Source organism: Camelus dromedarius, chromosome 5, assembly GCF_036321535.1.
Source record: "Camelus dromedarius isolate mCamDro1 chromosome 5, mCamDro1.pat, whole genome shotgun sequence".
In the NCBI taxonomy this organism is placed as follows: domain Eukaryota; kingdom Metazoa; phylum Chordata; class Mammalia; order Artiodactyla; family Camelidae; genus Camelus; species Camelus dromedarius.
This window is the reverse complement of record NC_087440.1, coordinates 72028486-72055566: the sequence shown is the minus strand read 5'-3', so window position 1 is coordinate 72055566 and position 27081 is coordinate 72028486. Positions and strand designations below refer to the sequence as shown.

The following is a 27081-nucleotide window of genomic DNA, read 5'->3' as shown; positions in this document are numbered from 1 at the left end:
ACAGGGAAAAGGTGAGGTAATCTGTGTTCTGCACATCTAGGTTACATGCTTTGCATATTCAAAATGGAATTGCTTAGCTTGACCTAAGGGTAGAGTTTTCTAGCCCTCTGATGTCAAAAGCCTATTCATTGGACATCCAGGCTCAGTTTTAGGGTTGATGGTCCCTACCAGCCCCCAGCCAGCTCACACTGGGCAGGAGCTGACTCCAAGTTCCTGTGAAACAACTGGACTGTTTAAGCTGGGAAGGCATGCAGTTAAAAAAGAAAAAAACAAAAACAAAAACAGAACTAAAGTGATTTTAATCAATGAAGACAGCTTGCAAACAAAGGGTTTTTAGCAATCTATTCCCTTATCTGTTGTTCTGTAAGAAAAGTTCAAGAATTTCTCTTATTTGTCAGCTTCTGTTAACTCTCGGGGGACGGTTTCACTTGTCATGATCATCCTGTATTTTTCCAGAAGGTTCACAATCCCATGTCTACAGTCAATGTCCTAAAATATCTGAAAACTAAAGCTTTTTTTTTTTTTTTAACACATGTGGTGGCAAAATCTGACCTGAAGAGATGGGTTGCTCTTTCAGCTCTTATTCATCCCACTTAGTATGAACAGTCATAGTTTTCCTGCAGATGTATTAACGTGTTGGGTTTTGGGGTGCTGCCTAGATCCCACTGGTTATTATAGTATATTACCCTGTGATCTTAAGGCCTGCGTAGACACTAAAATAGGTGGTACCTATTTATTTTAAACAATATAGAAGATGTTTTCTAGAAGACTCACCTAAAATAGGCTTAAACAATAAAGATTATTTATTGGCTAATTATTAAGATGACCCCAGATTACTTTTGGTAAGGTCTTCACTGATCCCTAAATAACAAATCCATAAATTTGAATTATTTTCCTTTGAGGCTAGTGGAGGAGTCTCTTAAATGGTGAGTACTCCAAGCCCAAAAATCCAGAGTGGTGTCAGCAAGGTCTTGTTCTCTGTGTGTCCTGGTTGTGTGCTGGTACATGGGGTTTGCGAGGATCTTCAGAAAGTGTCCATGAAGAGGGCATCCGTAGGACTGGTTGAACTGACTCTTGTTGTACCCGCTCAGCTACTGATTAGGCACTGTCTCTGGGCAAGCAGCCCCCTACAATACTTGGTATATTGTATTGTAACTTCATTTGTGTGCCTCTCCACCACATTAAGAGATCTTTGGGAGTATAGAGGTTGTGTCTTACTCATTTTTATCCCCAGTGCCTGACTTAGTTCCTGGAAAGTATTGCTCAGTAAATGTTTGTTCAGTGTCTGAGCAAATGAGTATTGGGTCAGCCCTGACTAAAGTCATTTCACAGTGACTAAACTGAAGGGGAAGAAGAGTGGGATGGGGACGTGGAGTGGGATGGGGGTGGGGCAGTGAGGGTAGGAGCAGTAGGGGTGTCACTGTTTGCATAGAGAACTATTCTGTTCTTTAATGTATCTCAAGTCTAGCAGTGAATTCAACATATATTGAGTGCACAATAAAAGATATTTGGAAGAATGAATGAAAAGATAAGTCCTCTAGTTTAACCCTAGTCCTAGAATATTTAAAGTGTATGAGATGTTTTTGGAAACAGACGCTGCTGTTGCCTAGAACTAGAACTACAAAAAGCGGTCCCCTTCCATCCCCTTTCTTACTTCATTTCAAGGCTGCAGGGAGTTGGTGAGCTTCCCTTCAGCTCTCTACCAAACCTTCCAACTGCAGTCAAAGCTGCTACCCTGGCCATGAGTCCCTCTCTTCTACCTTTCTGTCCAACCTGCTTTTGATCTCTAACATCCCTCCCTGTGACAGCTTCTTCACTGTGTAAGTCTGGTCCCTTAGGGACTTAGTCTTTCTAAGACTTTGTAAGGAGAGGTGGAGCTCCCTGATCTTGGCTGTCTCTGTACTGGAGATCAGAGTCCATCCCTGCCCTCCTAATCTCAGATGGCTATGTCAGTAGTTACTCAAAGCTCATCTCATTCTGGCCTGTAGCCCTTTTCTCTTTGGAGTTTAATAACCCTTCTGTGCGATAGGACTAGACTCAAGTTTGTTTTTTTTTTTATATTTATATAGTAAAAGCAAAAAAAAAAATGCTTTTTGTTGCTAATAAAAACTTGTCCATGGTGGAGTATTTCTCTCTCAAGTGTATGTGTTAATACCTTTAGCATTAATGTGCAGTGTTTAGAAAGTTATAAAGAAATGAAATCAAGAAGAGTTAGTACTGTTTACCCTATTTGATGTGAATTGAAAAGAGGTGGAGACTACTTTTTTGTTTTTTCCTTTTTGGAATAAACACATGGTGAATAATAGTTAAAAGAAAGTCCTTACGTAGAATTTGGATGTCTCTGTTTCAATTTTAATTCATCCAGTATTATTGGAAAAGAAGGTTATCAAAAGGGACATAGTATTTGAGTAATAAATTTCCAGTTGTGAAAGAGACATTATTTATGGATATTTTCTCTTAAGGAGATGTAAATATTAGAACCAATTGCCAGAGAGATGGTATCGGGTACCAGAAATTCCTGAGTACTTCCTGACTCTGCTTAGCTTTGTTTAAGATTTTATCTACTGTGAGGCTTATTTAGTAGGCACTTTAGAGTCCAATGTCATAGAAGGTTGTTAATTTTAAAGTTTTATGTAGAGTCTTCGTTAGCAATGAAAATTTTTACAGAATAGGCTTAAACTTTTAATGTTTTTGATTAGCTTACTTAACAGATTGATTTAGATTGGCATCAAGCCCAGATGTGAGGGCTAAAAGCTTGGTGGTTTGCTGGCTATTGTAAAACTGTAGTACGGTTTTCTTTTTGTTTGGTTTGCCCTTTACCTTCAAGTAGATCTCATGTGGTCTGGTCATGGTGTGTCCTCAGCAGTGGTCATACCACGTGGGACATAAGATTATACAGTAATTACACCTCCACTATGACTGTTATTTTTTACAGATTTAAATTTTGACATAATTTCATTTCAGAGAGAAAAGAAGAGCTTTAAATCCTTGATCATGGAAATTCAATTTGAGATTTCTTTTTTTTAAACTCCCATCTAAGGAAGGAAACCTGAAATAGGTGTCTTTCTATAATCTACCTTTTAATATTTCTTGTTTATAATTTTTCTTTGGTTTTGTTTTATTTTGATCCTTGAAAATATGCACAGGATGGAATCTTAATTTTGAAATTATTTTTCTTGGTTGAAATTGGAGTTATAAGGGTTTTTAAGGCGTTTCCCCCAATGTGTTACTGTTGGGGAAGGGGCAAAACAGCAGTTTTTATAAGGTTATTAAGAAGGAAGACCATTTAATGACAGAATTGTACACCTAAGTTTTATTTTTGTGAGGACTGCTTTACTAAGTTCAGTTCTTAGGCTTTACTTTAATGCTGTCATACAGTAACTCTCTGTTACTTGGAACCATTTCTTACAGATCAACCATCAAAGCTAAGTGACTTTTACCTGACTAAGAGTTGTTTTAAAATAGACATAGTGGGTGGGGGTATAGCTCAGTGATAGAGCATGTGCTTAGCATGCATGAGGTCCTGGGTTCAATCCCCAGTGTCTCCATGAACTAACCAAACAAACAGCCAGATAGATAGATAGATAGATAGATAGATAGATAGATAGATAGATAGATTAAAAACTGATGCCTTTCCAAATGTTTTTCATATGAGTTAGTTCTGTATAATTGACCTCTCATTCTAAAGTCCTTTTACAATATGAAAGGGGAAGTTGTAAAACTTTTCAGAAGAACTCAGTTAAATTTATAGAAAGTATTTCACCATTTGTTGGCAGGACTTTGTGTCGTTGTATCAGGATTTCGAGAACTTCTATACAAGGAATCTCTACATGAGGATTAGAGACAACTGGAATCGACCCATCTGCAGTGTGCCTGGAGCCAGGGTGGACATCATGGAGAGACAGTCTCATGATTACAACTGGTCTTTCAAGTGAGTCTCTTGGGAAATTATTTCTTGACAACTAATGAAGAATTTCTTCACTTCAGAAAATATTCTACTGCAATTTATGTATTCTGTCAAAATAAAAGTAGAAGCTGAGAGTACAATACAGCATGATTAGTTTCCTTGTATCTCGTTTATTGTTATTGAGATTTAAAAAAATCCATTTCTCTATTACATTTGTTACTGTGATCGGTTATAGCTGAAAACAAAAATTGACTTATTTAAAAAACCCACGAAGAAAAACGGTCTTTTCTGTTATGCCATTTACCAGAATCAAGTGTCTGAATTTTTTTCTGGATATTTTGGTTTCACAAAGATTCAAGGATATATGGAGTGTTTTTACTTAAATGGATTGAATTGTTTAGAGAGCTTTTTGTATTTGTAAAATTTTATTATTTTTTACATTGTACAAGTATTACATGATTGTGTGGTCATTTTTTTTTTTAATGACAATACAGGTAAACTGAAGTTCCCCTATGACAACTGTGACCACTGTCCTTTTGCATATCCACTTCCCCACAAATCCTCACTTCCCAGAGGTGACCATTGTTATCAGTTTATTGTATATTATTCCTCCTGATGTTTTTTGTGGGGTATGTATGTCGTGTATTACTGGGGTTGCACACAGGTAGTTTTGGATTTACACAAATGAGATCATACTATAGAAATTATTTTACATGTTGCTTTTTTAACTTGCTAACATAATCAGTAACATCCTTCTTGTGTGTATTCAAGGCAACTTGTGTGTATTCACACTACGTAGTGGTTACTTAGTATTCTACAGTATAGATAGATATATAAGGTGTGTAGCAGTCTTGGCTGCATCATCTTATGTTAAAAACTCCAAAATCTCACAGTCAGAACACAGCAGTTTATTTCTTGTCCATACTTCATGTTAGTGTTAGATTGGTAGGGCCTCTGAACCATGTTGTCCTCACTTGGGGTCCTAGGCTGACTAAACTTCCACCTGTGAAATATCTCTAGTCCGTGTGCCTGGGAAAGGGACGTGGTTGTGTAGTGACTTTTAAAGGATCCTTAAGCAAGTATCCTTTTATATGTATGTAGGAATTGCTGAGTGAAAGGTATGTATATTTTTTAATAGATTAGTACTGCTAAACTGCCCTCCAAAAAAGGGTACTGACTGATCTTATCTGCAGTGTGCTGGCCAGCACTGGATATGGTCAGTTTTTAAACATCACTATCGATAAGTGAAAAACGGCATTTTGTTTTAACTTCCGTTTTCCTAATCGGTAGTGAGTTTGAGCTGCTTTTCATCTAAACCATATTCTCTCTACCCCCTGTATACTTCCTTTTGTATTACCAATAAGTTTATTATCACATGTAGGTATTTGATTTGCTCATGGGTTTCATGAACTTTTATATTGAAACACAGGTACACAGGGAACATAATTAAAGGTGTTATAAACATGGGCTCCTACAACTATCTTGGATTTGCACGGAATACTGGATCATGTCAGGAGGCAGCTGCCAAAGTCCTGGAGGAGTATGGAGTTGGAGTGTGCAGCACCCGGCAGGAGATTGGTAAGTGTCGATTGTGTTTGGCCGGCTGATGTTCTTAACCTTTTTACTCAGGAATGATACTGATACAGAGCTAGAATATTAAACATCCAAATACATACTTTGCCATGAAGTTTAGATCAGGTAAAGAATATTTTATTTTTCTGAAGGGATGAGTGATTTTAATGCTTTTAGTTAGTTGTGTTTTGAGATATATTTATCTTTTCCATAATGTTAAACATGTAGAATATCTCAAAAGTTCCATTAAGTATTTGTTTCATTTATAACTTTAATGTTAACTTAATTGGCTTTTGCAAATGATAGTGGTTAAGAGTACTGCTGGGCCCAGGGACCTGTAAAGGTTGACCTGTTTGCACACTGGAAAACTCGGGCTAATCATCATTCCTGCTTTATTGTCCTGTTTCAAGAATTAAATATGGATTTCAGCACCAAGAAAAAAAAAAAAGAAAGAAAGAAAGAAAAGAAAGCTAATTTGTGTAAAGTGTTAACATGATAAACGCTCAATAGATATTAACTCTTTTATTACTATTATATGTCTATAAAATATAAAAATGAACAAATTTATACAAAGAGATTTAATTTATTTAAGTTCAAAGGAAGATTCTAGATTTTTCCATTTTGTTCCAGGAAACTGATAACCACAGAAATTATAAAGCAACTTTCTGGATATTTGTTACTGTGAATCACCCCCCAAATTTAGTGAATTAAAACAATAATTCATTATTTCTCACGGGCCTAGGGAATGGCACACGCAGCTGGGTGGTTCTCTCTCAGGGTCCCCAGTGATGTGGTTAGAGTGCATCGTGCAGTGATGACATAGCGTAATCATATCTTACATCTTTATGGCACTTTATATTTTATAAATTGCTTGAACATCTTATCGCTTTTGATCTTCACAATGATATCATGAGGTAGATAGATAAGAAACTGAGGTCTAGAGAGGTTAAATGACTTGCTTAAGTTTTAAGGACATATAACATCCAAATTCAACAGTCTTCTTTCTCAGCATCTTTTCTTTCTGCATTTAGCCAGTTGTTTGGTCCTTAAGGATTTGAGCACTGATGTAAAATCACAATACAGAATAAGGGAAAGTATTTTTTAACTTGCCTTTTGCTACATAACAAACCATTCCAAAACTTAGTGGCTTACAGTAGAAATGTATACTTAACTTGCTTGTGATTTTGTGATTTGGGGAGGGCTTGTCATTTATCTCAGCTCCAAGTGGGATTGGGTAGGGCATTGTGACTGAGGATAGAGTGTCCAAAATAGCTTGAGTTACATGTCTGGCCCTTCAGCTGGGTAGTGGGATCAGCTGAGGATCTGACCGAGTCCTGCACCTTCGCTCCACAGTCTCTTATCCTCCAGATCCCGCCCTCTCCACACACTCTCTCTTTAGTTAACTATTGTATTCTTTACAAGCTATTACTCTTCATGGTACTGACTCCTTCACAGACTGTCGTCTGACAAGGTTGTAACACATAGACTATGATTTCTTTTTATGAAGTAATGAGTAATTCTTAAGTTGGGGAATTGGTGGTATTGACTTCATTAATTCTTCACACAGGAAACCTGGACAAACATGAAGAACTAGAGAAACTTGTGGCAAGTTTCTTGGGAGTAGAAGCTGCTATGACATACGGCATGGGATTTGCAACAAATTCAATGAACATTCCTGCTCTTGTCAGCAAAGTAAGACTTAGTCTGTCATTTATGAAAACTCCCTCATACATATCTTCTTTTGTATTGTAAAGCATTCAGGCAAGCCAGAGCTATCGTAAACTTAATTTAAAAAAATTTTTTAATCAACTTAATCGTTTTTATTTGTACAGTTCAGTGGCATTAAGTACGTTCATATTGTTTTGCAACCATCATTACCATCTATCTTCAGAACTCTTCATCTTTCAAAACTAAAACTCTATACCCATTAAAAAAATAACTCCCATATTCACCACTCCCCCTGGCCCCTTGCAGCTTCCATTCTGCTTGCTGTCTGTCATTTTGGCTACTCTCATCACCTGATAATAAGGAGAATTGTATAGTATTTTTCCTTTTGTGACTGGCTTGTTTCACTTAGTATATTGTCATCAAGGTTCATTCATATTGTAGCATATGCTAGCTTCATATATTCTGGTGGTCTACTATTAGGTGCATAAATGTTTATAATTGTTACATCTTCTTGCTGTACTGAACGTTTTTATACTATATAATGTCCTCCTTTTTCACTCAAAAGTTTGATTTTAATATGTCTTGGTAAAGGTCTCTGAGTTAATCCTACTTGGAATTCATTGAGCTTCTTCAAGGTATATTCATGCATTCGTGCATGGATATACATCCAATTCATGGATTTTTCTAGGTATTTCATCAGACTTGGGAAGTTTTTAGCCATTTCTTCAAATAATCTCTCAACCCTCTTCTCCCTTCTCCTTTGCCCTTTGAATATACACCCATCCTTTTTTTATTATTATTATTTAAAAATTTTTCCCTAAAACGTTTTCTTACTTTGTAGGATGACAAAATGCTCTGGGCTCTTTTTCACCTGTGGGTTTGCTTGGGGTCAACTAGTTCTCCATTGAGTCCTGGTTCCTTTCATTGGAGGATAGTATTTAGAAACCAAGATCTAGTGTGTTTAATCCTACTAGAATGTCACTGCTTCTCACCCCTCCATGAATAGAGTGAGAAAAATATGTGCATATGTACTAACTCATGCATACACACATCTCTGGGTAGTGTGCATGTGTGGGTACATAGGTAAGTTTTAAAACCCGTCAGTCCACATTGGTACCTCCAACTCTACTTGTCTTCATTTTTAATCTGCACACTTTTAACTAGGTAGCTTTTTTAGCTTTATAATAAAAACTTTACATATAAAAATTTCAGGCAGACAACTGCTATTACAGGTTTCTTAAGTATCCCTCCAAGAGTGTAATAAGTAGACATATATCTCTTCTCTTTTCCTTTTAGTCTCATGAGAACATTCTGATACTTTCTGCACCTGTTTTCATTTGATTGGATATTTTGAGGCTATTGTTGACAGAGAAAAACCTGCTACCCCGTTTAGACAGGTTGAAGGGCCCTATGAGATATGGATGAGTGAAAACTGGGAAGAAATAAAAACCCTGAGAGCTTCCTCTTGTTCTAGTTGCCCTGCAGAAACCCACGTTTACATGCGAAACTAAAGCTTGTTCAGGGATTTTAAGGGCAAAACTGGGGCCTACACTCCGTATCACTTGGGGAAGAGATTAGTAAGTGGGATCCTCATTGAACTCTGGATATGGGTGGGAGTGAGAGGAAGAATGCACTGTCTCCACAGCCGTTGCTCCCTCAACTGCTTTCTCCCTCAAACACTTTTTCCCGGTAGTAAAGTAGTACATCGTAACCAAAATTTATATGGAATTCCATTGAACCAACAAAACTGAAATCCTGTGAAGACTATCAGATATATTAGATTTTACGTATTAAAAGCCTGTTGCTGTATTTCTGAATACTTAAAGCCAATTGCAAAGAAATTAATTTAAAAAGCTAGAATTTTACATCTACTTTTAAGTTAATTTTGCAAAAAAAAATGAGAAGAGAATGTATACTTCTTGAAATTGATAGCTTTGCTGTTGTGCAAGCTTTTGTTAATAAGAGATAATTAATGATTTTAGCATTTTGTAGTTTGTGTAACTAAACCTTTCCCCCCGGCTTCTTACCGTCCTGTGCTTATGGTTTTGCAGGGTTGCCTGATTCTGAGTGATGAACTGAACCATGCATCACTGGTCCTAGGAGCCAGGCTGTCAGGAGCAACCATTCGAATCTTCAAACACAACAGTGAGTTTGTTGTGTAATTCACTGCTGGCCTTAGTTAGTGTTTAATATTCTTTGGGTTAGTGGCAGTGGTAACATTAGTTACATTAATAATAGAAAATGTAAATAAAACTGAAGTAGCAACTTTAAAAAAAAAACCTCTCTGGCCCAGTCTTTTAAAAGTTATTCTCTTCCTCATTGGAATAAAAATGAAGGCTGAAGGAAGCGTTTTGTTATAAAGTAAAACATTGTTCTCTTTTTGACTTTGAACTTTTTCATCTCCTTTATTTATAAATCACTTGTTCAGTATATGTCTACTAGATGCCTATGGTGTTTTCTTGCCATAACACTGAGGGTATTGAGGTGAATAAAGCAGGTTCCCAGATCTCGAGGATCTCTGACTGGTTGCTGAGGAGGCTGTAGACAAACCAGTGGTTAGAATACAGTGGGTGGATACTGAAATACAGATATGAATGGGTGCCAAAAAAAGCCCAGAAAAAGGTGGCTCTAAGCCAGAACTCTCGCTGAATGGAAGTGTCTGTGTACTATTAAAATAATCACTTACAGTAAAAATGTGTAACTTTCCTAGTTAAAACCTCACATGTAGGGAGGAAAGAGCATCAAACTATATGTTTATTAGCACCTTTTACCACAGTGTGTACATGTACAAGCAAAAGTCTAAAAGAATATACACCCACATATTAGGTCTGTGCCTCTGAATGGAAGGTTTATGAATGGTAATAACTTTCTTCTTTCTGTCTTTGTCTAGTCTAAAATAATTTACAGTGAGAAAGATACAAATAATATTTCGATTTATGTAAATGAGATTTATGAAACACTGTGTGTGACCTGCCATTTTCTTCCAACACATTTTCGGGAACCTTGGCAGTACATGTGACTGTCCTCCTCCTGTAATGCCAGGGTGGCCGGCAGTGTCTGGAGGTGCCCTCATCCAGTCCATTCCCCAGTTTGAACATCAAGGTGGTTTCTAATTTTTCTGCTAGAAATAGTACTACCTACATTTGCATTTTTGCTCATTGGTCTGATTAATACCTTAGGATAAATTCCTAGCAGTCTTAGAATGCCTAATTTAAATGGTGTAAATTTTTTATACTTTTCCAAATTGTCTCCAAGCACTGTACAAATTTTTACTCAACAGCTCAACTCAAAAACAGTGACTATTTCCACTCACGGGCCAACTTAGGCCATTATGCACCACGTAAATCTTTCCTAACCTACTAAGTCCAATAACATGTTAATTTTTATTTCTTTGATTATTAGGTGTCTAGCAACTCTTTATACAGTTACTGTTTTTGTATTTCTTTGTAGATTGGTCATTTTCAAACTGTTTCTCTTTTTACTGATTATAAAAGCCTTTTATATTAGTTATCCTGTCTTTTATGTTATAATATTTTTTATTTTTACTTTATTTTTAGTGTCTTGCTGTGCTGACTTACTATGAAGTTTATGTTGTCACTTTTGTTTGGATTTACATAATGGCCTTCCCCATTCTAAGATCATAAAGTTATTCTTCTTTCTTCTGGTAGTTTGTGGTATATTTTTTATTTAAATCTTTTCATGGTATTTGAAGAGCATACTATGAGAGAGATTGAATTTTTTTTTCCTTAGTAGATAGTATATGGTCAAGCATTCTACTATGGAAATTTCCTTTCATCTAAAATTTTGAATCAGTATTTATTTTTCTCTTCCTTTCTGTACATAAACAGAAGAAACGAAAACAATGAGTCCATTTTCACTTGTTTCCTGCTGATTGCCACACATTGCCCTCTGCAGCAGGTCTGGTGGCTTCAGATCAGACTTGGCTTCTGTGGGAGTGTCTCCTATCTCTGGGTTAGGTAGCAGATAGATTGTTTTGTTATAAATAACTGAAGGTGTAAGCATAGTCACAACTTTTGGTCGTCTTATTTGTGTTTGTGGCATATGTTTTTATTACCTTATTTCTGTTTTCTACCAAAGTCCTTTTATGAAAAGAGCAAATTCATGTAACTTTGTAACCCTTTCCTTCAGTGATGACTAGTAAAGAATATGAAATCAGATTTTTGATGAGTGCCTCCCACCACTGTTAAATACACACCAGACTTAATGTTGCATAGATTTGGGGGGGCTGGTTCTTAAGGGCATTATTTCAGGGCAGATATTTTAAGTATGAAATCTATTGTGGTGGTAACAGTGGTCTTCAAAGTATTAATCTTTAATTAACAGGAAAATTATGTTCCTCATTAATGGTAGTGCCAGCCAGGTTGTTTCCTAGACCTGCTAACCACCTTAAGGACCAACAGAGTCACAAAAACTTAGTCGTGGACAGATAGCTGGTCAGGTGAAACATGGGACAATCTCAACTGGTTGCCAAACTTGCTTAACATATAGATTCATGCATGCCCAGATTGGTGTATTTTTTGAAGCAATTTCACATGATACGTTGGTCATTTCATAAGCATGCTAACAAACTGAACCAACTGTGCCACACTCACTTAGTGAAGTTTCTGTGGTTTTGAACACTTGTTACATTTTAGATGAGATTTTAATTCAAGCTAGCAGCAGCTCACCCATTTTGCCCTATTTTTTGCTGCCCAGTTCTAATTATGTTAATGTCCTTTGCTGTCTGAGACATACTTCCTGAATAAGAAATGTGTATGTGCATTTCTGGAATAAAGCTAGAAAAGAGGAAGGCACTCTGCTGAAGTTCTTTTCTGTGTGCGGTAGATATGCAGAGCCTAGAGAAGCTGCTGAAAGATGCCATTGTTTACGGTCAGCCTCGGACACGAAGGCCCTGGAAGAAAATTCTCATCCTTGTGGAAGGAATATATAGGTAACCCTGCTGTATTATTGTTATGTCTGATTTGCCCCCATGAAGTCATGGAAGTGCTAAGCTGAAGGGGACGCTAATTGAGACCCCCACCCTGGAAACCGAGGAGACAGGGTTTCTGACTTGTTTAAATACCTGGCTCTTCTTTATTCTTTCCTTCACGCTATATCCAAATTCCCCTTCTATTTTTCCCTTTATTTTTCCACTGTTGTAGAGGGGGTTTATACTTAGGGGCAAGAGTTGGAATCTGTTTTCTAATAGGTCAAAACAAATTACATGCCATTTAATTTTAAGAAATATTTTATTTTGCTTACCTGTTTGCAGCCTTTGCATTTATTCTCTTCTTTCCTAATGTTTCTTATTCTTTTGTGTAATTTTAATTACATGGTCAGTGTCACGTAGAGTCTAATGTTGCCTATAACTGCAAGCTTTAGGAGAATCTGCTCTGACCTCTATCCCTCCATGGTAAATTAAGGTCTCTTGTGTTTTGGTGCTTGTTTTAAAAGATCCAGTCTCCTTTCCTCTAGACACCTACGTAGCCATAGCATCATCTGTCTTTGCCAGTATAAAACCAGAGGCAGAGTTGTCAGAGCATATAAGAAAGCAATAAAGTTAAAAAATTAGTAATAATAATAAAGTGGCTGACTTCTAATTTTGAGAGTTAAGAAGTCTCAGCGTGTGTGTTTTTCACCCTGTTTTGCCAGCATGGAGGGATCTATTGTTCGCCTTCCTGAAGTGATTGCCCTTAAGAAGAAGTACAAGGCATACTTGTATCTAGATGAAGCCCACAGCATTGGGGCCCTGGGCCCCATGGGCCGAGGTGTGGTGGATTACTTTGGCCTGGATCCTGAGGATGTTGACATTATGATGGGAACATTCACAAAGAGCTTTGGTGCTTCTGGAGGATACATTGGAGGCAAGAAGGTAAATGGGCCCTGAGAATCAAGCAATTAAGGTTTATAAAGGTATAGCTACAAGATTTAGATTTGGTTACTCACATTTAGCAGATAGAGTCCTGAACTTGGATATGGAGAGCCTAAATTTGTTTGTGGCTTAGGCTCATAGTGCCAGCAGGCTTCACACTTCAGCTGCCTGGTGAGTGACTGTGATGAACTAAAGGCTGGTTCTGTTCATTGTGTGTTGTTTTCTTATTGGAGCTTCTTTCTAAACTACATGCTGGTTTGAGTACAGAATACCCTCTTGTCTGAAAGAACACACAGTGGTGCTGCCTGTTTGCCAGTCTTCTGTTGGGTTCGAGTTGTGCTCACTGTTTCAAAAGTAGTAGGGTTGTCATGGGAGCCAATAGGGATGGAAGGCCAGTTTGTTTCTTGGACTCAAATGTATCTTGGATGAGCAGGAAGACAGCAAGAAAAAAGATTATTTTGCTAGTTCTGGTGTACTGCAATGCATTGTATTTTCCAGTTTATAAATTACGTAATGAACTCTGGGGTACTTGAGAACCAATGTAGCGTGATGGAATGGTTGAACCATGGAGATACAGCCCTAGGTTTGAGTATTTCCCTAACTTTGTGAGACCTTGGGCAGAGTATTTAACCTTTCAATTTCCTTGTCAGTAAAACAGAGGTAAATATGCCTAGCTTATAAGATTGTAGTAAGGGTTTAAAAAATAAATATGCGTCCATGCTACAAGGTGGAAATAACCTTGAAAGCGTTATGTTAAGTTAAAGAAGTCAATCACAAAAGGTCACCTATTATAGTATTGCTTTTATATGACAGAACAGGCAAGGCAGAGGGACAGAAAGTAGGTTAATGGTTGCCAGGAGCTGAGGAGATGGGGAAGTGGAAAGTGACTGCTGATGGATATGAGGTTTCTTTTTGAGGTAATGAAAATGTTCTTAAATTAGATAGTGATGAAAGCTGCATAGCTCTGTGAATGTCCTGAAAGCCACTGAATTGTGCACTTAGAAAAAAATGAATGCTATGGCATATTAATTGTGTCTCAATAAAACTGTTTTTTTAAAAACTCTCCAAGTATTAGGAAAAAAATAATGTATATCAAGTATGTGTACACGGTACATGGAAGGAGCTCATAAATGTCCTTCAGTTCCTCTTTAAAATCTGACGTTAGGAGTTATAAAGTCTGGACTTCCTCTTGATAATTGATTGCCTTTCATAGAAACCCCATTATCAGTGGCTTCAGTCAAGTTTGGTAGATTTTTTACCTCAAATTTTTGTTAAAGGGACCAGGCTCATTTTGGAGAGTTGATTGCTTTTTGGTAAGATCTGTTGCTAAACCAAAGGATAGGAAAAAAATACTCTGGGAAATCATTGAGGTATGGTATATTTATGTTATTGTTGTTTTTGTGTAATTTTTATTATTTTTGAAGTGATACAATGTTTTCTAGCCACATTTTGTGTCTCCTGTTTTGGCTCTAGCACATAAGCTTCTTTGTGTGCACATTTTATTTAAATACTGAAGTTAAAAGGTATCAGGGAATAGGGATTTACAACTGATTGTTTTGAAATTTTTGTAGCTGACAGACAAGATTTTTCTTTATTCAGTGAGATGGCTTTAGTGTTCTCATGAAAGACAATGAATTTCTGTTTAATTTCTGCCACATTTTTACCATTTTATAAATCTGTATCTGGAGGGTATTAATATCTTTAAACTGATATAGAGAACTGTCTTTCTCTTACTCAGGGATGTGAGGATGGGCTTTGCAGGCACATGGTAAGATGCAGATGATATTTTCTGTAACATTTAGAAGTTAGTTATTGTATCTAAAAAGCAATCCAAACACTTTTTGTTTAATTCAGCATTGTAGAACTGTTTATAACATTAAATGATGTGTTCTCCAAATTTAGAGGGCTTCTGTAAAACTATAGTTTTTCTCCCTTCCATGTTATGGCATGTTTAAAAAACAAAACAAAACCTGAGGACGTTGTCATCTGTCTGACCCAGTTGTGAACAGTATGCTTTGACTGTGCTGGTTGACCTTGTGTCTCAGATTAATGTGTTTATTCCAGTGCTGTTGAAGGGAGGAGGCCTCTTTCACTTGGGAGGAAGGCAGTGACCCTGCCAGTGAATTCACGCATTTCCTCTAATGACCCGCCTCTGTGAAATCCCCAGGAGCTGATCGACTATCTGCGGACACATTCTCACAGTGCAGTGTATGCCACGTCACTGTCACCCCCTGTTGTGGAGCAGATCATCACCTCCATGAAGTGCATCATGGGGCAGGATGGCACCACCCTTGGTAAGTCTTTCTTTTCCTGGAAAGTTTCCAGGGTGCAGTAAATACTTAGCAACCAAACGTGCACTTTTTCTTGAGCCTTTTCCCTAAAATGAGGTTTCAGATATACCAATGGACAGAGCTGGCAGGTGATGAGGCCTTGGTTTCTATGGACACTTTTCAGTGTGATTGCACATGCCCTAAGAACTAGCCTAGCTCACTTCCCGTTGAATTTTCTTGTCTGCAGGTGGCGAGGCTTTAATCTCACTATCCTACCTGCCCTTCTAAGACTTAGGTGATAAGTCTTCAGGGTCTTTCTTGAATTGCTTAATTTTATGTGAAGATGTAATTCACTGTGTAGTGATGTTTCATTCCCATAGTATTTAAAGGCTGCTGTTTCCATGAATTGGTGTCCTTGATATAATGCCTTTTAAAAGCGTTTCTAGTTGAACATATAGTAGGTAATAAAGATCATCCTAGTTCTGTTTATTCTGTCTTTGGTGGAATTTGTAGTCCAAACAAGATGCCCTGACTTAACAATACACAAAAGGACAATGATGAGTGGTATTTGCTTTCTGCCATTTGACTTTTATTTTATACCACTAGAGGGCAGTGTTGACTACAGAAATATAATGAAAGGGGAGCAATTGGGGTTTTTTGGGTTTTTTTTACTTTTAGAAGTATCTCCACTGTGAGTATGAGACATACATTTGCTTGTTGCATTTTTAATGCTTCTAAAATCAGTTTTACTCCTGTAAAAGAGTTCATGTTATCAGCCTTGAACTCTCCACTCTTCTGTTATATAATAATTTTGCAGTAAAATTACCTGGTTTGTATTGAAAAACAAGAAAGAAGTGGTATATCTGATATTGTTTAATTTAAGCCTATTTTCTTAAATCAGATTTTTACTATAATATTTTTTACTAATCTGTGGTACATACATTCTTGTTATCTCTTGTAAGTGTTGATCATTTTCAGTTTCATAAATTGATTCCTTGGGGAAGAAAATATTCCATTAGAGTCATGAACACAGCACGGAGCCTTGTGAGAAGCTCTCTGTTAACAACAGCTACGTCGTTATCTTCTCTCTTTCCTATAAGGTGTTACTGGAAGTAGTGTGATTGGACCTCAGTATGCATGTATGCTCATACACACACACTCGTATGTGTATATATGCTTATGTATGTACATGCATGTGTATATGCTCATACTCAGGTATGTAAGTATATAGCCTGCACTTAACCTAGTTATTTGACAAAGGTGCCTCAGCCTTGCTGATTCAGCACACAGATTTAGGTGACTGAAAAATGAATGGTAATACCTATCCACTCCTTGGATAACTTCTTTGCCCTATCCTAGAGCATGGATTCGTCTGATCCGTGACCTCTGGATAAATGACTTAACTGCTAAATAATGAAATCTAGGCCCTACTGGTAGAGGGAAAATGAAATATGGTAATTAAATATAGGCTTTGGGTTAGCATTCATTTTCTGGTTTATCTGCTGCCTCTGTAACCACCCCCTAAGCTTAGTGGCTTGAAACAACAGCCATCTTATTATGCTCATGGATTCTGTGGGTCAGGAATTCGGTCAGAGCACAGCAGGGATGGCTTGTCTTTGCTCCACAGTATCTGGGGCTTGAGCTTGGAAGACTCCAGCAACTGGGGAAGGCTCCAAAGGCTGGGGGTCATCTAGAAGCATCTTCACTCACACGTCACCTGGGCTGGAGGGACTTGAAGACTGGGCTCTGCTGAGGCTTTGACCAGAGCACCTTCATGTGTCCTCTTCATGTGGCATGGGCTCCTCACAGCGTGGTGACTGAGCATCCAGAGAGGACACTGCAGGGAGCAAGCGTTCCCAAAGAACCTGCTGAAACCTGTGACCTTTTCTGATCTTTTGTTAACAAGCAGGTCACTAAGTCCACCCCAGACTGCAGGGCGTGGGAAACCAGACTTCACCTCAAATGGGAGGCAGGTCGAAGGTTTGTGGCTGTTTGAAAAACTTGTGAGCACCTGCTTTTAAATAATAATATTTCAAAAGTAGTCCCTAAAACTTTGAGTTAGTATGACAAACTTGTGTTGGCTACATTGTTTCTTTCTCAAAATGGAGGATAATAAAAATCTAACCAAAAGTAGTGATAAATACCGTTTCTCATAAAGCCTGCTTCTTGATCTTGATGAAACGTGACCTGATTTCTTTTAGATTTGAGTGGGTTAAGTAATACTTATTTTTACGGCATCACTGAATACATCTTTTCATTGCCCTTAAAGAAAAAAAGGTGGAACTGGGCAGTAGGCTTCTGACTATGCCTCAAGGTGACCTTTAAAAAAGAGATATCTGCAATTAATTACCTGGGTGTGGTTTTATAATAGAAATGGCCTAGCGTGAGAGAAACTTAATCTCTTATTTTCAGAACATTTGGATTTCACTAATTCCGCAAACATTGAGTTTCTCACTACATGTTTGACTGTGAATCAGAGTCCATAGGAAACACACATACAAGCAGGTCATTTAAGGAAAGTGTGCCCTGGGGGAGTGTCGAGGATGTAGAGGATAGTGGGCTGTTGTGTTAATCCCAGAGATTACTGTAGCAGAGAGTAATGTTATTAATCATTCACCAAATATTTGAGTGCCCACAATGTTTACTAGGTGCTGTTTCTAGGCACCTGTGATTCATCAAAGAATAAAATACCCCAAAATTTCTGCCTTACGGAGTTTCTAGTAAGGGAAGTTATTTATACAGTTGCTAGAAAGTGGTAATTGCTCTGGGGAAAAGCAGGAAAGGTGGGTGATGAGTTCTGGGGACCTAGTTTGCAATTTTAAATGGGGTGGTCATTGAGAAGGTAAGATTTTATTAAGCACTTGAAGGAGGTGAGGATTTAGCTCTGAAGATCCAGGGCTGCAAGGCCCTGAGACGTAGGTGACTCTGTGTTCAGGAATGGCAACGAGGCCACCGTGGCCAGAGCATCATAGTCCAGGTAGAGTGCTTGAGGGTGAGTGAGGTGAGGACAGAGGGGAGAGTCTTGTCTTGGAGGGATGTTAGTTTGGCACAAAAACAGACACATTGATCCTCTTGCCCTGTCTACTATCAAACTCAAATTCTTGAATAGTTTCTGTGGGCTGCTTAATATTGGCAGGCTTATGGCCTGTTTCAGATAGCTTAAGAATGTTATTGGTCCTTCAGATTTCATGAAAAGGTACAGAAAATAATGCACCCATGATTATACTTTGAAGAAATTTGTCTAGAAAGAGTCAGATTTGCGTAAGAGCTGTACCAATATTTCTGTCTTTAAATGAGTATCAGTAGCGCAATGAATCGGGAATGGAGGAAGCAAAGCATCACCCGTATATGAACAGAAGAGACTGTTACATGGTAATACGGACACTGCAAATTGAAGAACTCTTTCTTCACTTCGTAGTAAATATCTCACATGTAATTTCTGTTTAGGAATGAGGGGGAACAGATCATGTAATGTAAGTGCTTGGTCCTAGATTTAATGTTGGTTTAAGGGAATGTTAGAAATAAGAAGCTGGTTTTCTTTTCATGCCCTTACTCTCAATTTTCTGACTTTTGTTGCCAGGTATACAAAAGTATTAAACATTATATGAGTAAGCTCACTTTTGACATAATATTTTCTCCTTTTTGTAAGATATAATGGTTTTATTTACTTGCATATTTCAAATTTCTCTGTTGTGTAAACTTATTTTGTCATAAACAGTCCTTCCTGTGGGGCCACTCCAGAAGCCTTTCTCTCACCAAACAGGATCTGAACCAACGGAATTCCATTCCTCTGTAGTTTGACTTTGGCTTAACCATCTTTTTCTGTACCCTTATTTAAACCAGTTTGGTGCCTTCAACAGAATGCTTATCCTCCTATCACCCAGGTTCTGTTCATCCTTCACAAAAATCTGAAATGCCATGTCTTTTATCACACCTTTGGGCTAATACATTTTTTCTCCAAAAACCCATGTTACACAGCTTTATGGTATCACACATTTATCATTTTGTCTCACAGAGCCCGTACTTAATGTTTGAACATGATGTTTTTCTTCACAGTGTGTAAGCAAGTCAGTCAGTAGACTCACATGCTGAATGTTACAACTGGTGTTCAGTACTAAAAACCTAAACATATAATGAAGTCTCTAAGCCTTTTCATTGTTTTTTTTTAATGTAAATGAGATTTATTATTTTTAAAATTTTTTATGCAATTTAAAAAGTTGCTTTTCATTTACAGTTATTATAAAATATTGACTGTATTCGCTGTGTTGTACAAAACATCCTAGAGCCTCTCTTACACCTCGTTGTTTGTGCCTCCCACACCTTCACCCCTGTATTGCCCCACCTTTCATTATAATTTTGACTGTCTGTCTTAGGTATTTTATGCTACTTAATTTTGATTTTTTTCTCTGTAATGTAAAGCTACAGCATAATTCTAGTGAGTACATGGAATTTATTATTGCCACATCCAGCATTTTTAATAATTTTTGGTTTTGTCCTCAGTGAATTATTTCTGAGTCCTGTGTATCTTTTTACTAGTCACACTTTACTTTTTTCTCTTCAGCAAACATTTCTTATAATAGAAGGATGAAATGTAATGAAGTATTAGAAGAATGCTATTATAGAAAGATACCAAAGATACCAAAAATGAGCTTTGAGTTCATACGCAATATTATTGGAAAGTAAATCTAAAAGCTTGTTGGTTAGTTGATTTAGATGAATTGATGGCTTAGGACTTCATTATATAATGTGTAAAAATATGAGTTGTACCAAAGCTATATGCATGAAAATCGACTCTTTACTATATTTTTTATTCATATGTCATCTTTGCCATAAGATAATAAGTTCTTTGAAAGCAGGCACCGATGTCTTGCTCCTCCTTTGCATCTTAAGTAGTGCCTACTTCTAGACCTTGGAGTGAATAATTGACTTGATTTTTACCAAAATTGTTATCTATCTTCCCCAAGTAGAATATAATCTCCATGAAAACGGGAAGTCTTGGCCATCTTGTTCACTTTATTCCTTCTGTTTAGAACCGTGTTTGGCACATAGTAGGCATACAGTAAATGCTTGGTGAATGATTAAATGAGTAATAACTTTGGTGCCTTGAAGAGAGGTAATATAAGACTTAGTGACCTATGATTTTGTCCATTATTATATTCTCTGTATTCTTAAGCTTGGAGAACTTGTGACAGCTGTACACCTAAGGGAAGGATAAGATAGGTTATTCGCTCAGACAGGATTATTCTTGAATTGGAGCCTCATGTATACTGGCCAGTGTTCTCAGAATTATAGGACTTAGGAAAAAATACAAGCTCGATTAAAGAATAATTAATTTGGGTTTTTATTATAAATATAATCTTTGATTTGATGCTGTGACTGATTGTCTAGTATTGGGATAAATCTTCATGCTTTTATGATATAGTTGGTTTGACCTTCACTTCCCCTAGCCAGGTCCTCTTGTAACCAGAAGTGACCATTTGTAAGCTAGAGCCAGAGAAGCATTTGTTCCATTCTAACTGGCAGGTATTTATGATACAGATACGGAGACTAGTCATCATTGTAATAAGATTAAGAATCAAATTAAGATAGAAAAGCTGAACTTTGTTTCTTATAAATAGGACTTACAGGTAACTATAAAGCAGATTAGACTTGAGTTGAAGTATAATACTTTCTTGTCATTAAACACTTCAGTTGAGTTTTAGGGTTGTCCATTAACATCTGTTCCAAACAAAGATATGACCTGTGTCAGATTGTAGGATTTATGGCGGTGTATGTTCACACAGTGCTGCTATTCTTTCTCTGTGGGCTTAGCATGATTTTTCTCTTTTTGCCCCCTCCAAACCAGAATTAGTGGATCTGAAATAGCTGTTTCATAATGATAGTACTATGGCCTGAAATGTTGAACAACTCTCCTTCACTTAGATGAAATCAAAACTAAAATGTGACTGGAGTTGCTGGGGGTTGTTGGGGGTTAAAAAAAGAAAGAAAACACTTAGCCTTGACACTTGGAAAACAATCTTTTGTTTAACACCAATATAGTGAAATATGTTAATTTTAATGAGTTTCTGGTTTTGGGGGTCAGTTACAGATAGAACATGGAGAGTTTAGCTATGGTTATAAATCAGATGTAAGTATCAAAAACCTTGACAATGTAAAAGTAGCTGACAGAAGGCAGGAGATATAGAAAGAGGGTAAGGAAGGCGAGGGGTGTGCAAGTGTAGCAGTTTCTGTTACCATACTTGGTGGAGTCAGTAGATAACTATCTTAAGTTTATAAACAGCACATTTTGAAATTAAGAAGTAGGCTTTAAATTTATAAAGATAACTAGCAACTAGAAGAATTTAAAAATAGTAATATTACAAAAAGTGGTGGTGATTAGTGGAGGAAGCATGGAAAGCAGGAATACGGATGCCTCATCTGGACACTGCCCAGAGGTGTGGGTATACTGTTCAGCACTGCGGCACTAGCCCCGAGAAAAGCCACAAACAGCCGGAGCTTCTTGCTGGGAACGGGGGTGGAGGTGGCTGGGTGGAGGGGGACAGTTCTTTTTTTAAAACAAAATAATATTCTGTCCTGTTAGAATTGTGTATTACCAGGTTTCATATATTGCTTTTATGATTAGACTTTTTTTGTTCTGATTCCACAGTACATTAATAACTTACTTGAAAATAAATCCTGCTTAAGATAAGATTGAAAGTGAGGCTTAAACATACACACAAATAGTCTGTGATTGGTGGGTGATAAATGTTTTCATCTTTGTGGGAAGATGTGTTGCTCTTTGGCGGTGAGAGTGTAGAGCCTTCAGAAAAGCTGCAGCATGCAGGGGAAGTTGAGATCCCTTCCCAGCCCTGCTTTGTAAGCACTCCCTTCTTCTTCCATCCTTTTCCACATTTCCCCTCCAATTCTAGTCCTTTTCTCAAAGTATAAAGGGACATGTGACTGGAGTGATGAGTAGATACTGAGAGCCATCTGACCTAAGAATGACAGTAGGAGAATTAACGGATGGGAATGGTGTGCTTGTACCTTGAATGGACACACTGAGTTAGTCGGCTGGTGAGTAGAAAAAATGAGACCTAGGAAATTCTGACAAATTACACTAGACATTTGAAAGTCTAGATTTTACTTCACACATTACTAATCCACATCTAGTAATGGAAAATTAGCTGTAAGATCTATTTATGAATCAAGGCAAAATGTCTGACCAAAGCAACTAAAATTGTGCTTTTCCATTTTCCACAGCTGTGCTGTGATGTGTGTGTTTTTTTTTTCTGGCCAAAGATGTAGTTAATAACAAGCATAGCACCTAGCATAGTGTCTGACATCTAGTAAGCAGCCTTTTGATAAATTTGCTGAATGAATGAATGAATGCACGCATGATCCAGAAATATTGGAAAAGTGATGGGTTCTTAAAGTACGTTGCTTGTATAGTTGAATGTTAAGCCAGAATGGTCAAGTCATGGGAAAAAATAAACTAGATAGGTATGTTTTACTAGATAAATTTTAAAATGACAGAAATAACTTTCTATGTATAAAAGTGTGCTTTTTGTACTTCTTTGTATTGAAAGGAACTGAGAGCCCGTTCAGGTGGCTATTGGTGTAAGAGGAAAAAGAAGAATACCTTGGGCAGATTGAGGTTTAATTAAAATTCGATTTGGCTCATTTGAATTAATTCCTATAATAGACTTGGTAATGAGGTGTTAAATGATCACCTTGAGAATCCCAGGAACTGTCAAAAGCTAATTTAGAAGAACTGAAAAGCTTTTTTTAAAGCATTCCAGGATCCCTACACTGAGCGGGCAGAACTCTTAAAGAAAACAGTCTTTTTTGGAGGGAGTGGTCATAAAGAGAATTTCCTGCTTCTCCTTTGGGTGGGAGTGGGTGGGTGCTGACATCCACTTGTTATGTTTGGCAGGCGGGCTTTTCCTTTGGTTGGGCCTGGGTACCCTTCTCTCCAGTCCCTATGCTTTGTGAGCCTAGGGATATTTGGATTCCACTTTTTTCTTTATTATTATGTATCTGCTTTTATATAATTTATTTATTTCACTATTAGAGAGTCAACTAAATAAAAATCAAGTTTTCTGTGGAGCTTATTAAAAATGAGGATTGGAGTCCACTCTACCACACATGGGCCCTGGTGGACAAGGCCCTAGACTGTGCATTGTAAAGAAAACCTCAGTTAATAATGCAGGCCAACTTTTAAGAGATTTGAGGATTATCTCTCTCTCTCTCTCTTTTTTTTTTTTTTTTTTTTTTTTTTTTTTTTTTTTTTATCTTGCTTACATCAGTGAAAACCAAAAGCAGCTCTATTGATTGGTGGTAATTGGGGAAAGGAAAGGAAATGCGAAGACAAGATATTTGATCTGTTTCTTTTAAAAGAAGAATAAGGGAAATATTGGCGTGTAAAACAGGAGTTTGTTGGTGATGCTAAGTTGCCAATTTCATTCTAAAGGCCTTGATGCGTCCTTCTAAAGAGTTCATGATCCTTGCTAAATGAATCAGTGTCATAGGTGAAGTTGGAACCAATTAGAGGAGGGAGAAGAGACAACTAAGGATTCAGAGACCTATGGTCAGGCCTCTTAATGCTGGTTGGAATTATTTTGTTTTACTTTTTTCTTTATGCTACATGTATTTTTTACAGCCTATATTAATTTAGAATGTCAGATTCTTTAGTACATAACCCACTAAAGGCCTTGCCCACTGTATACTCTTTTTTCCTAAATGTTCAATACTAATCAATTTGTGAAGCTCTCATTTATTGCCTTGCCTTCTGCCTCTGAAACTCTAGTCTAATGCCAAGCCTCGTCTTCCCAGTGATTGCCTTATTTGCTAACCGTCTTCATCTGCCCGTGGGTGCCTGACCACAGTACACGTATTTCTTCTTCCCTTCAGTTCTGAAAGTGGCTTGTGGTATGTCCCGGTACCAAAGGAGGACATTAGGACAGTCTTTGTATGAATTGAAGCCTTTCTGTCCTGACTGTGAGCTGGCACCCTCTAAAACTCAGTTCCTTAATTTTTCAGAGGGACTTGGCCTCTTTTCTTCCTTTTGTTTGGGGCCCTCTGTTTCTGGCTGTACGTTAGCAAACGTTCTTTTAAATTCCTGATTATACTGAATCAACTTTAAGCCTTGGCCCATGCTGCTTGTTGCACATCCTGTGGCAGTCCTCAGGAAATCCTAGTTTTTGGCATTGAAACTAATTAAAGGATTAAACTTCTACTAGGAAAGGGATGATAAACAGTGCTTGGGAGAGGAGTTTAGTGTACTGAGCTTGGTGTTAACAAAAGCTGCTCTCATTGCCAATGAGAGAAATAGCAGTAGTAATAATGTGGGAGTAGATTCAAATATCATCCTTGTAGCTGATAAAGAACCAAAGGGCTACTTTAAAATAGTATCCCTAAGGGTAGGGAGAGACAGGCTGTCTGCTTTGATGTTTGTTAATTTGACAATTTCCCAAGCTGAGCACTTTGATATTTGTTGCCAGTCTAGCAAAACAGGGGCTGTGTCTAGAAGATGGTAAACCTAGTTCCCACTCATTTTGCTTCAGTGTTACAAAGTTACTGAACTCATGCTTCCTGTAAGTCCCTTATAAAATATCCCTTTTACAAGACTGTTCACTGGACAGGAAGGTACATTTATTTTCCTATTCCTTGGGTCTCTTAAGAGCCTAACAGGAAGATTTTTCCAGTGCCCTTTAGCTGGTACTTAAGCGAAACGTGTTATTAAAATCAGTTTGCTCTGCCTTTTAGCTAATACTTCTTTTACTTTTGTTTTAGGTAACATTTTTAGATATTTTATCCTTTTTTCTCTGAGATCATGTGAAAAACATGAACGGGTAAATTCAAGTTCCAACATAGTGTGGTTTTAAAAGATTCACTGATTTTTTTTTTTTTAACATCCAATGCTCTATTCTTTCTCACCACTATTTCCTTCTCCAGTCCCTTTTGGTATTTTGAGATATTTTTAGGTACAATGATCTTCATTTTCATCTACATCTCTGCAGGTGTTCATGTAGAAGTTAAAGAACTAAGAATGGCCTTAAAGGTCAGTTGATCTGTGTGTTTGCTGGCATTCTTTTGTCCCTCTTACTCCTTTCCAGTAATCCATGAGATGATCTAGAAAGTGCTGTGATAAGAGTTGAAAGTGTTTTTGCTGCCTTCCCTCCTCACTTTAGAGCTGTTCAAACAAAGTGACCATTGATGATTAAGAAAGAGGAGTGAAGGAGAGACTGCTTCTTTAACAAAGAAAACTTTATGACCTAGTTAAGAGTTGTTCTGCCCAGTCCACACACTATGGTATCATCTAAATGTGAAAGGGAAAAATACAATGAAACAGAAGTTCCTTCATGGTTTAACCTTGTTAATTATCAGTATATTTCTATTGGCGTGGAAATCAACTTCAATATCTATACATTTATAAGATTCATAAGATGAGCGAAAATTATCATTTTAACAAGTACCAAATATTTGCAACTACTTATAGAAAAGGTTTTCTTTTTTCCCATTTTTACCTTTACTTATTCAGTTTTTAATTATTGAACACACCCTGCTCTTGGGGAATGTATAGAGAGCATGGCTACAAGATGGTTCTAAGATAATTTGCTGCTGTCTGTGATTTTGAGTAATGTGTACCATTCAGTTTTTCCTGAAAACACCCCATCAGTGACAGGGTGCTCTATTTCCAGAGACCTAGAGAGCTGTTTGTTTGTTTTTGCAATTGGTAAAAGTAAGGATATATGCACCAAGAGTATAAGCACCTGCCAGCAACAGTTTTAAATGGTGACAATCAATTTTTTTTTCCTGAGGGAATAGATCTGAGACTAAGCAAAATCAAGGGCAGTGCTTTGGGCCAAGGCAGCTTAAAATGGAAGAAACTAGAATATCAGGATCTCGTCCATTTTACAGGTAGAAAACACAATCTTTAAAGACAAAGGACAGCACCAAGCACCAGAATCTAATATCCACAAAAGTGTATAATCGAAACAGAATTTTCCTCTCTAAAATCAGCCTCATTTCTTCCAAAGATAGCCAAAGTAAGACCAATTTCTTTGCAGAATAAGTCTGCTTTTAATAAACTTGGCCTGATTATTTACATAAGCTATTGATCATATAGGCTCTTTTAAATCTACTTCACTTGAACTTTTCATGAGGAGCCTCAGATTGAACTTCTAAAGGCCTCTCGAGGCCAGGAAAGCCAAGCCAAGAACTTCCTATCAGACTTCACCTGCAATATCTATAGATTTCAGTGAATTCATCTCTTCCTGAGGACTCCCAAATATATTGAGGTTTCTCTATCTGCCAGGAAGCGACCTTCCTTACTCATCTGGGAAGGCTGCTCAGAACCTTTTAAGCTGTTTGTTTTAGGCTGTTTTTCCAGGGGGCTTTATTGACTCCATAAAGTCAATTTTAGTTCCTTAAAGCTGTCTTGGCATATCTGAGTTTATGCATAGTCTTAAATCTAACATTCCAGTCAAGGTCTTGATAGTAAAATCAATGCTTGCAATTGTATCCTGTTACAAAGAGAGCAGATTCTTGTGAACTTGTGCAAATAACTATATTGCCATCAAAATAAGAATAATCACCAAGAATTTCCAAATTCTGGAGTGTCAGGTAGGGAGAAAAAGATAAATGTTTCATCTTTGTTTACAAAGGTATCCTTTATCAGATTGCTACAAGTCATAGATAGCTTAAGAGGTTTCCTTAAATCTAGAAGACAAAAAAGAATTGGCAATGTTTAAAACAAAAAGTCATAAAAATTATAATCATCCTCATCAGTTCATTTAGTCCCATGGAATTAA

The 27081-nt window shown here is 37.3% G+C and overlaps 1 protein-coding gene across 2 annotated transcripts in view; it reads left to right on the top strand.

Annotated features, from left to right (window-relative positions):
• The window catches only part of SPTLC2 (serine palmitoyltransferase long chain base subunit 2), an 85085-nt gene that overhangs the window by 28798 nt on the left and 29206 nt on the right, over positions 1-27081 (top strand). Inside the window, exons 3-9 of one of the 2 annotated variants that reach the window (XM_064486154.1) lie at positions 3798-3931; positions 5337-5485; positions 7047-7171; positions 9199-9292; positions 11993-12098; positions 12800-13019; positions 15187-15313. In XM_064486154.1, the coding sequence (XP_064342224.1) occupies positions 3798-3931; positions 5337-5485; positions 7047-7171; positions 9199-9292; positions 11993-12098; positions 12800-13019; positions 15187-15313 (955 nt within the window). Of the gene's footprint in view, positions 1-3776; positions 3932-5336; positions 5486-7046; positions 7172-9198; positions 9293-11992; positions 12099-12799; positions 13020-15186; positions 15314-27081 lie in introns of both variants that reach the window. The other variant, XM_031454127.2, reaches the window with a different exon arrangement.